The following is a 15,496-nucleotide window of genomic DNA, read 5'->3' as shown; positions in this document are numbered from 1 at the left end:
TTAATTTAAATAGTGTTGTATACCATGATTAGATTAGGTTTTGTGTACATGTACACTCTAAAATTTCCCAACTGAAATTTTAGTTGTGCACATCTTTTGAAATAGACATCATATATTAAATTCATGGCTTATGACTTTGGAGTTTGTTGAAATTTGACCATGTAGTTTAGTGAATTTTATTTTTACATCAATATCCACAATGTAGCAAAGACAATAATTATAAGAGAAAATTTGTATTACACATAGCATGTTGTAATTGATTGTTAACCAAAAGAGATGTTGGCAAATTTTTATTATAAAAGACAACAATAATTTGTATTTATAAAATATCAATACAACTTATAGTAGGGACAGCTTCAATTGGTGGGGTATGCAGTTGTCAGATCTGAGATAGTTTTAGGGTCGCCAACTGGATTGCGAACAATTGCAGGGAAATGCCAGCTGGACAGTTTTTCCGAGAGGAGTGTCCACTCGGCATTTGGTCGGGTCTAGGAATCCAAATGCTCTCCGACTCCTGGCGAATGCACGAGCGACCGACAGAAGGGAATTAGGGTTTCGCATTCAATTTGCACCGTTTTGCGGAATTCCTCCCGCTCCTCGAATTACTGCCGCAGTTTCAGCTGTCTCTCTCTCTCTCTCTCTCTTTCTCCGCTATCGTGCCGCTCTTTGATATTTGTGCGGGCGGTATCCCGGTGCACTAGTCGTTCACGTTCTTCGAGGCCGCTTAAGAGTTACTCTTAAGTAACTGATCAGAGAGGTGCTTGTTGGAGGCAGGAACTGGGAGTGTTGGCTGTGGTGGTGGTTGTGGCTTAGATTCTGGCAGTTGCGACGACTTTTCCTGCACGAAAGGTTTTGCCCGTGGTTCTACCCGAAAGACGGGGTCGTGTTGATTTTTTATTTTTATTTTCATCTAGCTGTGTGGAGTTAAGCGCCATCGTAATCTCGGAGTGGTGAGAGTCTAGTACTTCAATTCTTCCTCGGACGCCCGATATTAAGTTGGATTGGCATGGATTTCTGAGCATAGGGCGAGTTTCTCATGAACGTTGAGCGAGCTATTTTGCAGTTCTGGTGTGATTTGATAATAGGAGTTCGAAGAGGAGAGAGTTAGTTGGGAACAACTACACGCGGTAGCATTAAGCATTTCTTCGGTCGTGAAAGAGCTGAATATGTGCTCACTTTAGAATAGGGCAACGAGTGGACTTATGTTCCAATGCACTCTTTTGGCCCGCTGCAGGAGATTGTTTACTGTAGTTACGGATGTTGTTGTCAGATTTCAGTGCAATTTGTGCAGGACTTTGGAATTTGCTGGTAGAAGACTTTCAGGTATAGATTTAAATTTTACTGATGTCAATCCAGGCGCTAGCTCTGTGAAACTGAACTATAACATTTTTCCATATTTCCCAACACATTAGATTTCTGAGATTTTTTCGTGTTATTTATATGCCTGAGATTCTTTCTATAATAAGGGTGATTTTTTCTTCAACAATAATTTTCAGCAGAACAAGTTTCTACCTGAACCTTTCTTAATGACTTCCACATTATCTAGCGGGAAGTCATTACTTCATTTCCCTTCCATATTTTTCAAAAATATTTCTTGATGAAATTTGGATTGGTGGTGCAGAGGCTCGTAGGTGAAGAACGCTTGTGGAGATGATGACGAACTAAACTTTGTACTGTTTTGAAAACATTGGCAACCAGTCGTTGCAACTTGATCAACTATCAGGTTGTGGGCCGTGAGCTTCTCAGGAAGCTGAATTTACGTCTGATCGTCGTGCCATAGGGTTTTATTACTTTCTTTGCAGCTTGTTTCTGCAGTAAGGTTCGTGAGCGCAGTATTTTTAGTGATAGTAGAGATTCGGGTATACAAGTAGTTTTTTCAGAATCTTTGCCAAGAGAAGTCTACTAGCAATGACGGGGGACAGGAAGAAGGAACCTTGGACAAGCATTCAGGTTGTAGTGATTGGGGATGCTGGAGTCGGAAAATCCAGCATGATTTTGACTATTGCGACGGATTCGTTTGCGGAAGGTGTCCCGCATGTATTGCCACCTACACGTCTGCCGACCGATTTCTATCCAGACGGTGTACCGTTGAGTATTTTTGATACCTCTGCAAGGTCAGAATCTCATACTTAATTTGACTCTCCGTCGTCTCACAATAGGTTGAATGGGTGCAGTTTGTTATGATTACGGCGGTTTGGATTTGATGCTAGCTACTCTGGTAGCCCTGATATGATGTTATCATGTAGAAGAGGTTGTGTGAGTGATAGTTGTGAGCAAGGAAACGCAAGAATGAGATTCGTTTAGCTTTAGCCTGTATGTATACTCCTTGTATCTGAAGCTCTACGTTGTGTAACTTTTTGGGTAGACCGGAAGACAAGTCAAAGCTGGACATGGAGCTCAAAAAAGCAGACGTCGTAGTTCTAACTTATGCTTGCGATCAACCAGTAACACTTGCACGTTTATCCAAGTATTGGCTGCCAGAACTTCGACGCCTAGAAGCAAGTCTTTCTCAGCATTTTGATAGCTTTTCATTTAATTTTTTTTGCCAACTGTTTATTTTATTTTATTATTATTAATTATTATTATCATTATTCGGTGCAATCATTTTAAGTTCAGTTGCTCTTGAGTGTCCTGCCCCCAGTACGAGTCGTAAGCGAGACTTAGGCTATATGATCTCGTTCAGCCTTAAGACTAATCTGCATCAACATTTCTTGTGGCGATTTACATGTCCTCCATGGAGTTGTTTGATTTCATTCTCTTTCATAGCTATAATTGGTTCTTATCGGTAAATAGCATTGCTCTTGCAGCTCAATTTGCCAGTTATAGTGGTCGGGTGTAAGCTAGATCTGCGGGATGAACGTAAGCCAAGCTTAGAGGAGTCGATGGCGCCTTTGATGCAAGAGTTTCAAGAAATTGAAACTTGTATGATGTGTTCAGCTGCTGAACAAATACAGGTTAGTCGTGGAATATTTGTGAGCACCTCACTTGAGATTCCCATTATGTAATGTCTTTAGTTTTTACAGAAATGTTGGTTGTGTCGCTCAATCTGGTGGTTGTGAACAGGTAGCTGAAGTGTTTTATTACGCCCAGAAAGCTGTGCTGCATCCAACAGGGCCACTTTTCGACCGAGAAACTCAATCCCTGAAACCACGATGTGTGCGAGCACTCAAGAGGATTTTTATCCTGTGTGATCACGATCGGGATGGAGCCTTGAGTGATGCTGAGTTGAACGAATTTCAGGTGGGTTCAGGATACTTACTGGAAGCTCGTTTTTCTTTTCTTCGTTTTCTGTATTCTATTAGGGTATGGGACCTACACCAGCTCTTGACCTTCATAATCCCAATTAAGGTCGTCCTGACGATACACGTACACACACACACACACACACACATTTGTATGGATATATATATATATATATATATATATATAAACATATCTATGTAATCATCTTAATCTGAGGGATTTCATTGTATGTCTTATTTCTAGAGTATAACTGCTCCTCTGAAACGTTGACACCGCTTTTTATGTGTATCCCTCTCATTATTTCAGTTTGTTTCTTTTCTTTGCTTTTCTTTTTCTTCAATTTTGGTGTTTTATTCTTTGAAAATTCGCCCTTTCTTATGCCTAGTTGAATGGTGTTGGGCAGTAGAACCTTGGCAATGTGATGTTCCTTTCAAAGTTCTGAGTCTGAGGTAGACTCGTTCGATTTTTCTGTAACATTCAACTTTTTTTCCTGAATGTCCTTGACTAGGTTAAATGCTTCAATGCGCCTTTACAGCCAGCTGAAATAGTAGGAGTAAAGAAAGTTGTCTCGGACAAAATGGCAGAAGGCGTGAATAAGAATGGATTGACCTCGATTGGATTTCTCTTTCTCCATGCTTTATTCATCGAAAGGGGTCGGCTAGAGACAACATGGACAGTGCTCAGAAAGTTTGGTTATAATGATGAAATCACGCTGCGAGACGATGTACTTTCTAGTCCTTCATTCAAGCGAGCATCTGATCAAGTATGTTCCTTAAACTTTTAGCTAGCAGGTCTTCTGAAGGATCATTGATCTGAAAGACAGTATATATTGTGAAACATAAACTGAACTGTTTAAATGAGTACGCATCTGGTATCAAGTAGTGAAATCTAATTATCCGCGCTTCTGATTAGCTTTTGATTCAAAAGTAAGTAATTGCTTAGTTAATTGTATTTGGTTTGCAACTGAACCTGGAAACTGTACATTTTGTTGTCATGTATCGTCAATGATTTTTTGTTTGTTTTGTTTGTTTTGTTTTTTTTGGTTTATTTTTGTTGATATAGTAACGTTTTATAACATACGTCCTTTTCACGCTTTTTGGTACTTAGTCTTCTTTAAATGGATTTCTTTTGGATTTGCAACTGTGCAGAGCGTCGAACTGACGCAAAAGGCAATTGACTTTTTGAGGGAAGCTTTTACGACACTTGACCAAGATGGGGTGGGAAATATTGATTTTGATGATGAGAAATATTCTCATAGTGTTGATGATAGTGGTTTCCACAATTAAAAATCGCAGCAAAGGGGATATTGTTAGGGGCACGAGACCTCCCCTATACGTAGTACTAGGTTTTTACCCAAACTCAATACATGTAGATGAGCTTAATGTATGTCATTCTTGTCTTCCAGGATGGGACCTTGCAACCAGCCGAATTGGAGGATATGTTTTCAACAGCTCCGTCGAAGTAAGTTATAATCTCAATTGATTTCATGTTACTTTTAGAAGACATAATATCTAGTTTTAGGTCATGTATTAATATCCGTCGTATGTGCACATCGAGTTGGATGACAATTGACTTTGTAAGATTGTAGAGTTGACGATATAAATTGTGGAAGTGGCAGCCCATGGGACAGTCCTCTTTACAAGAACACCACGGAAACCAATTCTGTTGGAGGGATTACTTGGAATGGTTTCATTTCACAGGTTTGAAATTTACTTATTCTACAAGTTTGAAACTCTTCCGACGCTGTTATGTATCCATTTCTTGAGATGCTTTTGATATTTGTTTTCGTGTGACATTAGGTGCTATATGAGCCAAATCTTTCGTCTGGGTAATACTTTAGTCGGACATCCTAATGAAAGTTTCTTTTTTTCTTTTTTCTTTTCTGTTCTTTTCTTCCCTTTACTCTCTATTTTCCAGTGGCATTATTCTGAATTTGAGGATTCTGCTGTGAGGGTAGTGTTATCTGGCAGTGTGCTTTAGTGGTGAAATGGCAGAATCTTGCTTAAGTGAGACCATTTATATTGGCTTTTATGTGATGCTTGCAGTGGGAATTCATGACCTTGCTGGATCCTCAGAAAAGCTCAGCTTCTCTGGTCTATTTGGGGTATCCTGGGGACACATCCACGGCATTCCAGGTTACTCGACGCAGGAAACATGATCAGAAAAGGCAACGGTCACAGCGAGGAGTCATCCAATGTTTTATCTTTGGCCCCAGGAAATCAGGAAAGTCGGCTATTTTGGATGCACTGATTGGCAGGTATGTGTCTTTCCGAGTTGGTTCTTTGCGGTCATTTTAGATTCAATGTGGCAGTAAATCTCTAAAGCTTTGCCAATGAAAGAAAAGTGATCATCTTTGTCTATGAGGTTATCATGTTCCTTGCGAGGGTTATCTAAATACTGTAATGAACCTCGTTCTGCGTTTTCTTGTGTTTTTTACAATTCGTCAGGCCTTTTAAGGAATCATATGACCCGAGCAAAGGTGATCGCTATGCTATCAACAAGATTGGACTATCTGGGGTAAGTTCTGCTACCGAATGATATACTAGTCTTCGCATCTAAGTTGGTCATTACGCTTCTGTCGCGGTGGTGTCTGTCAAACACACTTTCTGTTTTTGTACCTACAAGAATGTAGATATCACCTCTAATTACGGTGTGCTCTTTGATGGGATTTTCGGCAGGGTGCGAACAAAACTTTAATAATGAGGGAGATTAATGAAGCTTCAGTTTCTGCCTTCTTAGAGGACAAGGAAGCGTTGGCTCCTTGTAATGTTGCAGCTTTTGTTTATGACAGGTGTGTATATGTGTGACGTCTTTACTTATTGGACTGTAGATTGTATGTCATTGCAAACAGCTGGAAATTTTGTTTGAAGTATGGTTATATATTGTACGATATGCCTAATATTGAGGTGAGTGATATGGTTCAGTTCTAGTGAGGAATCATTGAAGCGAGCTGCTGAGTTACTGGAGCAGGTAGCAGTTAGTTCAGAATGCTCTGGTTACGAAGTTCCTTGCCTACTTTTGGCTGCCAAGAACGATGAAGAATCCAATCCTTCTTGCATAACACGTTCGGCTCGGGTATGTATTTCGTTTTGAATTTTTGAAACTGTGAAGTGATATAGTAGTTTGACAAGAACCAGTCATAGTAACTCTTTTTTTGCATGGTGGTTTGAGTGTTATTGATTCTTGGTTGCATGATTAGTTAATTAGGAAATTAAAGATATTATGGACTTGTTTTGCCTAAGGTAACATGGGTAACTCAAATATCTATGTTATTACGTTGATGATTTTTTTTCTTCTTTTCGACAAGTTTGCATACACTCGGTATCTATGATCTGCCTAGTCTACTAACTTAGAAGCGTAAAATACCTATCTTGTTTTAACCTTAAGCTTACCTACATGTAGATATGCTCTACGATGGGACTGGAAACACCAACCCCTGTAAGTATGAAGCTAGGAGACAACAATAACTTGTTTCTAAGGATTGTTGAGGCCGCACAGCATCCCCATTTGAGCATTCCAGAAACAGAATTAGGGAAGAGTACTAAACAGCATCGGCAACTAATTCAACAATCTGTTGGTTTTGTTCTTGGTATGTTTCTCTTCCCACTTCTAAACTCGGGGGCTGCAATTACTCCGCAAATAATCTCTTTCTGATATATTTTCTTCGGGGGTGCCTGTTATGTGCATCCAGGTGTCTTCTTCTGCCAGTCACAAGAGTTAGCAATTAGTTGGTGGGTGGGCAGTTTCCATTGCTATTTTGCCATATGTGATCAACTGCAGGGTTCGGCGCTGCATGGTGTAGAAACATATTAAAATTGGAATTCCTGACACGGGGCACTTGTTGTCGACAGTGGGGACTACATTAATTGTTGGAGGAATAACGTTGTATCGGTTGTACAACATGAGGAAACTCCACTCAAGTAGCTGAATATCACATCCTCCACTTTTCGTCCGCCTAAGGTCCACCTTATGACCTTGCGCCAAGTATAAAAACGGAACAAGGTCACTTTAGCCACATGAATTCAAGGTCACTTCTTCCCAGCTGGCTATCATCTTACTGGTGTCTTGGACGTCCTCCGAAACTTGTCCGATGCATTCAGAAGTCCTATCATGGCGATTCTTGGTAATCTATTTCTTCATTCGCTTTGCATATTGGTGTTGCTCATTCAAACGCCCTGAACTCTTTACTTTCTGTGCCGGTTAATATTGTTCTTGCCTAGCTCTGTAAAACTGAACCGTTATTTTGGTAATGTTTATTTTTCAAACACAATCTCCTTTATCCAAGTTTTTGTAACAGAGCATGTTCTTTGTTTGTTGTAGGGAGTCATGTCGTTAAAAGTACCTAGTTCATTCTGCAGTGTATTGGCTGGAGAGTAATGATGAATTACTGGAGACATGCTTTGACGACATGTTGCTCTGTGCGCATTAGTGTTTTGCAGGTTTCATGCCAATTCTGATTCCTTGCCAAGTACTCTTCAGTTCTGTTTATGTCGGGTAGCCAAGTCACTGCTACTTTTGGGAAGAACCTCAGAAGATTCCCAAATTGGTACTCAATTGGGGAGAGAAGTTGGCCTCGCGCTTTTGGAAATTAAATCCATCCGACTTTTACTTCATCGGTTTTATCTGCTCTTGAAATAAACAATTGAATTTTAATAAATATTTGATTGGAAAGTGACCTTGAAGTGGTTGATGGCCGATAGTAGATTAATACAGAGAACCTACTTCGGTTAAAATTCTCCTATATTGAGTATTTTGTGTCTCAAGAATCTATGTACTTTTAACCCCATGGATCTAGACTTTAGGTCAATTTTTTGGGGGAGTAATAAATAAGTTATGCTTTATTTGTCATGGATGGGTTTTTATTCCACGCACACATTCCGACATTGAGTTAAAGTTTTCAAAATGAAAGTAAATTCAAAAGCAGTAAATCTGTTTGTTCTTTTTCAGTACAATATTATACTTTGTGCATGTATATGTACATATATCTATCACACTAACAATTTTATATATATTGCACAAATTTAAGCTTCTCACCTATTTTACATTTAAACTTTACAAAAAACTTTAGACTAAGTGAATTATTTTAATACGTCTTAAATTATTATTTACATTATTCAAAGAATTTGTTTGTATAGGCAATGCTTATTACATGGTAACTTTGTTTTATTTTTTGTTTTGTGGAATTATTGCAAGAAGGCTCAAAACAAAAAAATAATACTCAAAATTATTGAGTATTATTGTATTATTGTTTAACCGATTTGTGGCTATACAAAATATGATCTTGGAAGAAACTAAAATCAATTCTTTGTATAAATATTTATATACATATTGGTTGTGCTAATGTAAAACTCTTTCTTTTATTCTTTTTCCTTTTTATACTCCAAAAATTGGAGTATTGAAATTGATGTAGCAATCAAATCATTTGAAGGCAATGTTGTTTGTACCTTTACTTTACTGTAGCCTCTGTATACATTCTACCATTGGCAAAAACTTTGTATCAAGACTTAGAAACAATTGTAATTTGGTACTTAAATTCCTTGGATCAAATGTTGAGGTATGAACACTATACTTGTCAATAGTATAATTTCTATTTTAAATTTGGCATAGAATAATAAGTCAAATAGTACATTATTAGTGATTTCAATTTTTTTGGTAAAATAATCATTCCATCTAAAGATCATATAGCTTACATATCATTTGTTATTTAAACAATTATTTTGTTTCTTTCATTGTAATAAACATCAAAAGAAGTATGAATCTTTAAAAATCTTATATTTTTAAGAGGATTAATTGCCTATCTTGTCTCAAGTTAATGTTATCCTTGGAAATTTATAATCTTTTGACAATACTACCAAATCATATACTTTTTGACATTTGAGTACCAAAATATATAGTGGTATTCAACTCTTGACTTCACCTTGTGGCTTCTATTACAGAGAGCTCTTTTTGTGCTTAGAATTTTGCATTCAACATAGAAATCACTTCAATGATTTTACCAATTTTAATTTACTTTACAGAGACTACTTTGAATCATATTCCATATTTCTATCTTTATTATTTAAAAATAAATAAATTATCACTTTTATTTCACCATATGTGTGTATTTTGTCACATGATATGGCATTGGGTACCAAATTCCATTGGATGTATGTAATTTAATTTAATTTAGTGGATTTTTATCCACTTAGTTTTTTTTGTTAGTTGAATTTGTTAGTATCAATTAGGGTTTGAAGACTTAAATAAAGAAACTCCCTTAATTTGACATTCTTCTTAAGTCAAGTCTTATGAGTAATTTTGGAAAGAAAAAGCTAATTTTATAAGAGCTTATTTAGTAATGGTAATTTAGCCATTTAGTAAAGCTCTAGAATTTCTTCTATTCACACTTGCACTCTTGGATTCCATCTTTATAATGTAAAAGATAGTTTGACTTAGTATCACGGACATATATATTTATATCAATAGTTACTTATATGATTAAGTAGAAGTAGGTAAAATAAAATAATTTCATAAAGTCTTCTAGAGAAGCTTCATAGATGTGGTTTTGACTTTAGATGAGTTTGTAGGTTAGAAACTTGGCCAAAAAGCTAACCATGTATTGGTAGCTTGTGGAACAAGTTACCTCCGTGTAATAGCTTGTGGAACAAGCCAACTATGTGGCGCATACATAGATAACTTGCCTTAGAAGATAAGACATATAGCTAGCAAAGTCAACACATGTTGGAGGTCCTATAGGATATCGCCACGTGGCTCTTAATTAGATAGTATACATGGAGGCAAGAGTGAAGCCTTCTTCACTTTTATCAACACCTTTCTAGTCTTAGTCTTGTTTCAAGACTTTCTAGTCTTCTTGTTTTTGGCAATAGCCATTCTAGTTAATATTACATCATCTTTTGAGTGACTTTCTAGTTCTCTTTAGTGATAGAAGAGTGTATTGAAGATTCTCTTTCTTCAAGATTCATGTCCTTGACAGTTTGACAAGAGTGCTAACATATTGTTTCTATCTTGTTCTAGAAGTGAGTGGATTACTCCACTTCTATTATTGTGTTTTGAAGGTTGCGGACTACCCACCTTTAAACAAAAAGTCTTGTTTTCTAACACTGATCTTTTCCTTAAAGAGAGTGGATTACCCCTCTTTGTGGGATTTGTTTTTAGAGGTTGCGGATTACCCTCCTCTAATTTAACTTTTGAATTCATTTGAATTGTTTAGGGAAGGAAAGATTATGGATGCTACTCTCAATGGAAGTGAGAATAGATTTGCAACTATAGCAAATCTTCATGAGCTTGTCAACATTCTAAGAGTCAAAATCTCACGTATTTTCAATGTAAATCATGGAAGTACTATGCCTATGCTTATGGAAGAAGTTCAAAGTCTGCGAAAAGAAGTTGTATAGTTGAAAGAAGCAAGTAGATCAACGTCACAACTAAATCTAGAGAGTTTTGCTTCTACAAGTATGATAGGGACAAGGATTAGTATGCTTGAGAAGTTTGATGGAACAAGATCAAAATTTCGAGGATTTTTGTAATAAGTCAAGCTCTATCTAAGGTTGCATCGTTTCCAATATCCTGATGGATTTATCCAAGTCGGATTTATAGGCACACTATTATCAAGAAATGCTCTCTCTTGGTTTGCACCTTTAATGGAAAAAGATTCACGATTCTTTTACGATTTGAATTCATCTCTAGAAGTGTTTACGGCCACATTTGGAGAAAGTGATCGAGAACGAGTAGTAGAGACCAAGCTTCTATCCTTACGATAAGGATCACGATCAGCCACTACATATGTTGCTAAATTCCAAAATCTTACTTGTGACATGGACAGAAACGACAAAGCACTTATCAACCAATTTTGATATAGATTGAAGGATAGCGTCAAAGCTTTGTTATTAACAATGCAAAAAGTAGAATCTTTGGAACAATTTATTACTCAAGCCATTGCATGCAACAATCGTTTATTTGAAAGGCATCAAGAACAAAGATTTAGTTGAAGACAAAAAAGTCAAATAAAGATAGCAACTCCCAAGTTTTTTGAAACATATTTATCAAAGCTGGATGTGATTGCTCGTTTTACTTATTCTGGAAGAAACATCCTAGAATAAACCCATATAGGGAGATTCGAACATAGGGAATGACTAGTTGCTTAAGCGTTCACATTAGGGTCACACAATCAATTACCTCCTGAATGTATTGTCTCTATTTTCAATATCTGAACACACAAGGAAATTATAATCTCCTCCTTCACCTTATCGATCTCTTCCTTACAGCAATTCAATCATATCAATAACTGCTATTTTCACCAATATATTCACCTTTATAATCTCCAACTGTAATATTGTGCCCTCACAGCTTTCAACACACAATTACCCTCATTCCAATCACTGGAATTCTTCACACAAAACTGCCATTCACATTACAGTGTTTCACACAAACACAAACTCATTCTCTCTGCTGAACTACAATCAGATTTCAGCATTCAATCTTTCTTCTTCTCAAATAATACCAATCACATTTCCATTCCATAATTCACTTCACAATATTCAGAAACTCTCAATCTTCTTATTCAAAGAAAATAAGAAACAAAAAAAAAGAAGTAGCACCAAGCTTATCCCGGCTCACACTATCACAGTGATGGCCCTCGGCTCACGACTCTCATAGTCTGGTATCCTAATTAACTTCTACAATTTTTATATATTTTCCTTTGATTCTCCAGATTCTAATCGTAATTTTGTAATTAACCGCTTTTAATAACTAAATCACTCATCCGTCCTCCTAAATTTCCTATTATATAGATTATTAATATATTTTATTAATATCTTTCAAAAATGAATTAATATCTATTCTACATAGCTCCACTCCTATCTGTACAATGTTCTTACAAATACTCAATTGATATCTATCTAAAAATTATCTAACAAAACTCTACAAAAATTACTAGTTCCTCTGGCCTATCTAATTAATCAATTATCACAGTATCTATTATTGGTTCCACCGATTCCGGTTCCAACTGCAAATCTTCATCTTTCTCCAATCCTTCTATCGGCTTCTGCCTCAACTAAGCTGAAAGGTCTTCATTGTACTCGCCTAGTTCATGGACTTGAGCTTCCCATTTCAGGATCTAGGCATCTCTCAATTCCAACTGGCGCTGAAAGTGACTCCTCTCTTCTGGAACTTCGGAAACTCGTAACGTTGATACTTATGCTTGACTAGTATTGACTAAATCCTCTGCCAATCTTGTCACCTCGGCGTTCAAGGCCTCAATTTTAACCCTTAACTACTCCGTTTCATATCTGTATTGATCACTCAATACCAATTTCTCTTGCGCCAATAACTCAGCCTTTTCTCATTCCATTACCAACTGACCCTTCGCTTTTCCAGTTCCAAAATTGAATTACTTCGAGCTCAGAATAGTTCTTGCCTGTGGATCTCCACCATGCGTTTTCTTTCTTGTGACTGGCTCCTCACTGTTAACTTTTATTTGGAACTACTACTCTCAAAAATACAAGAAATATAAGAAAATGGCACTCTAGCCAACCCAAAACAACACCACAGAATGACTTTAACTGGTGCCCTACTCCTATTCTTTTATTACTTGGTGATAATGACAACATGTTACCCATATTGTCTATGAAAGGTAATGAGAAGTAATCTTTCTTGGTGGCCACATTTAACTTTTGAAAATCTTGACATATCCTGATTTTTTCATTCTTCTTTGGTACCATCACGATTGGCGACACCCATGTACTATGCGGAACAGGATAAATAAAATCCACGTCCAGAAGTTTATCCAATTCCTCTTTCACTAAAAGAGAATATTTTGGTCTAAGCCGGTGTTATCTTTGACGAACTGGCGTAACACCCTCCTCCAGAATAATCTGGTGCTCACACACATCAACCAAAATCTCTTTCAAATCCGCATACGACCACGCAAAGGTAGATTTGTGACGGATGAAAAATTGTTTTCAAGCATCCAATTTTGTATCGATAATACCGGCATATATTTGAATTAGCTGTGGCATTTTGTTGGTGCCCAGATTAATAGATTGACACACAGGGTCTTCAACAACCTCTGATTTAATTGTCTTCTCTTCATCTGAATATCTTGTATTATTTGACATATAGGAACCACCCAAATCTGGTTCCAATGTGTTGACTCTATTGACTACGGAATTGTTCATCCATTTAGCAATAGCATGATCCGAGTTAGTCGCATTGTCCTGATGCAGTAAATATTCGCTGGGACTTCGACATTGGTAGACTCATGCCTTTGCTATTGAAGTGTTTTGTCCTACCTAGGTAGCAATTATTTTAGATCCAAATCCTTCATTGTATCCGTGTTCATTAAATTCACATTGGAGCCACCATCAACTTGTACTCCTGGAATTAAAATGCCATCGATTGATACATCGATTGTTGGTGCTCCCAGATCTGGGTTTAAGCTAACTTTATGAATTTCTTAAGTACGAGATCTTCGTCGTATTAGCGCTGAATTCAATGCAGATCAACATTCCGGTGCTACAGCCAAAAGTTGCTTTATTGTAATTGAAGGTTGAATAACATCCAAATCCTTCAGAATGTTGTAGGATTCCATATTGAGAGTAATTCCCAATGCTCTTTTGCATTTCATTGGTTTTGATTTTACTCCGTGAGGTAAGATATTCTTCCGCCCTGGACTCAAAATTGGAACAGCAGCCGGGGCTTCCTTGGAATTCCCACCCTTGAGAGGATCATTCAATGGGTAGGCCATTTCTTGGAACTACGTAGAGATCAGAACTGCTTGGAATGGAATCGAAGCCTCCATAATTGGAACCTCATTGGGTTCTTTCACTGATTCAGGTCTCATATTGGGTACAAATCTCATAATAGGACTTGGATTAGATGGTCTTGGCAAATTGGCACTTAGAATCGAATTGGGTTCCTCAGTCTGTTGAGGTCTCAATATTGGGATATGTCCCAATACTAATATTGGTTCGTTTAGCCCCATGGATGACGCTACTTACTCTCCTGCGATTGGTTCATCCACAACCTGAATTAGATTCTTGTCTTTTTATTGGCTTCTGGTAAGCACTATGTTTACCACTTCGATATGATGTACTGATGCGTCTCGTTGAATAGGGCCTTTGTCCTCTGTCGGTTGGCTTGTTTGCATTTGCTAGTCCCGGTTATTATAATTAAAGGGCACATTACACTGTTGATAAGTATGACCAGACTGCTTACAATTTCCACATATTGAAACATAGTCATCACTAGCCCTTGGATTAGGACATTCACTCACATAATGTCTGATTTGTCTGCAATGATAGCAATGAGGTGGTCTCCTGCCAACTCCTTCAGGGATATTGGGTGTCTCTACTGGTATATAACGGCTAGGTCTGTTCCATATCGGATGAATAAAGGATCCTGGTTGATCCATTGTTATTGTAGACTCTGGCATTGGCTTAGTCATGGGTGGATATTGATGGTATCCTGGTTGGTTCATCACCAATCCGTGAGTATTGGATACACCTTCTTGGTAAAATTCAAAGTTTAGGAAATTGGAATAATTCCTGTTTTATTTATTCGCTCGATTTCAATTCTAACCAAACCTATTATTTGTCTGTACTTGATTGACATTCCATGAAGTTGGTTGAGTCATTATCTAGTTACTGAATTGTTGTTGCTTCTGTAAATTCTAACAGTTGGTGGTAATGTGCTTGCCTCCGCAAAAGGTACATTGTAAATCATTTGAGGTGGTCTAGGACATTCTGTTACTAAATGACCTTACCCCTTACAATTGCTGTACCAGACATTGGGACGCATATTGGTTGGTTTATACCTTTTTTTATCCTTGGCCAGATTCACAGCCAATTCATCCATTTTCTTTGTCAATGTTAATAACAATGACTCATTGGAATCCCTTGATACCAATGTATTTGGCAATTCTTTCGTAGGTATTAGTTGTTGATATCCGGAATAAGGCGTATATGGGTGTGATGATGATGGTGGTACAACTTGCAATGGAATGGCATCCACTATTTCTTGTGGAATTGTACCATAATCATTCCTTTTCAGATAACTTTCCGATGCGTCATTCCAATTTGTCATTTGATAACCTCCTTGAGATGGAATCATCGTGGCTCCAACTGTTAAGTTCGAGTCATAGTGACATTCCTCCCATACTTTTGCTCACTCAAGAGATGATATAATGGTGGTTGATTGGGCCTCCTTTACAAACATCTTCAATTCTAGTGGATGTAGTCCATTAACCAATATGGACAAC

General features: G+C 37.4%; 1 protein-coding gene across 8 annotated transcripts; it reads left to right on the top strand.

Moving 5' to 3' along the window:
- The first annotated feature begins 513 nt into the window (after positions 1 to 513).
- On the top strand, positions 514 to 8,091 carry LOC112287809 (mitochondrial Rho GTPase 1). 8 transcript variants are annotated; one of them, XM_090253975.1, is made up of 16 exons: positions 514 to 1,323; positions 1,622 to 2,114; positions 2,366 to 2,498; positions 2,808 to 2,954; positions 3,064 to 3,240; positions 3,752 to 4,006; positions 4,392 to 4,460; positions 4,649 to 4,704; positions 4,862 to 4,943; positions 5,289 to 5,500; positions 5,691 to 5,760; positions 5,922 to 6,034; positions 6,168 to 6,318; positions 6,646 to 6,832; positions 7,095 to 7,366; positions 7,683 to 8,091. In XM_090253975.1, exons 2-15 carry the CDS (start codon positions 1,909 to 1,911, stop codon positions 7,169 to 7,171), a joined length of 1,935 nt encoding a protein of 644 aa, XP_090110101.1. In that variant the 5' UTR covers positions 514 to 1,323; positions 1,622 to 1,908; the 3' UTR covers positions 7,172 to 7,366; positions 7,683 to 8,091. The 8 variants fall into 8 exon arrangements, with proteins under 8 accessions (XP_090110101.1, XP_024387012.1, XP_090110102.1 ...); XM_024531244.3 differs by having other exon boundaries at positions 7,673 to 8,091; XM_090253976.1 differs by having other exon boundaries at positions 538 to 1,323; positions 2,366 to 2,467; positions 4,856 to 4,943; positions 7,673 to 8,091.
- The last annotated feature ends 7,405 nt before the right edge of the window (positions 8,092 to 15,496 follow it).

Source organism: Physcomitrium patens, chromosome 10 (genome assembly GCF_059467195.1).
Source record: "Physcomitrium patens ecotype Gransden chromosome 10, ASM5946719v1, whole genome shotgun sequence".
Lineage (NCBI taxonomy): Eukaryota > Viridiplantae > Streptophyta > Bryopsida > Funariales > Funariaceae > Physcomitrium > Physcomitrium patens.
The sequence above is the reverse complement of the archived record's forward strand: the minus strand, read 5'-3'. Positions and strand labels throughout refer to the sequence as shown.

What these genes read in the sequence shown, in the direction of transcription:
- LOC112287809 (XM_090253973.1), top strand. Translation starts at nt 1,909, where the DNA reads ATGACGGGGGACAGGAAGAAGGAACCTTGGACAAGCATTCAGGTTGTA. An exon ending in ATTTTTGATACCTCTGCAAG is followed by an intron (nt 2,115 to 2,365) that starts GTCAGAATCTCA and finishes CTTTTTGGGTAG; the next exon opens with ACCGGAAGACAAGTCAAAGC. An exon ending in CAGCTGCTGAACAAATACAG is followed by an intron (nt 2,955 to 3,063) that starts GTTAGTCGTGGA and finishes GGTTGTGAACAG; the next exon opens with GTAGCTGAAGTGTTTTATTA.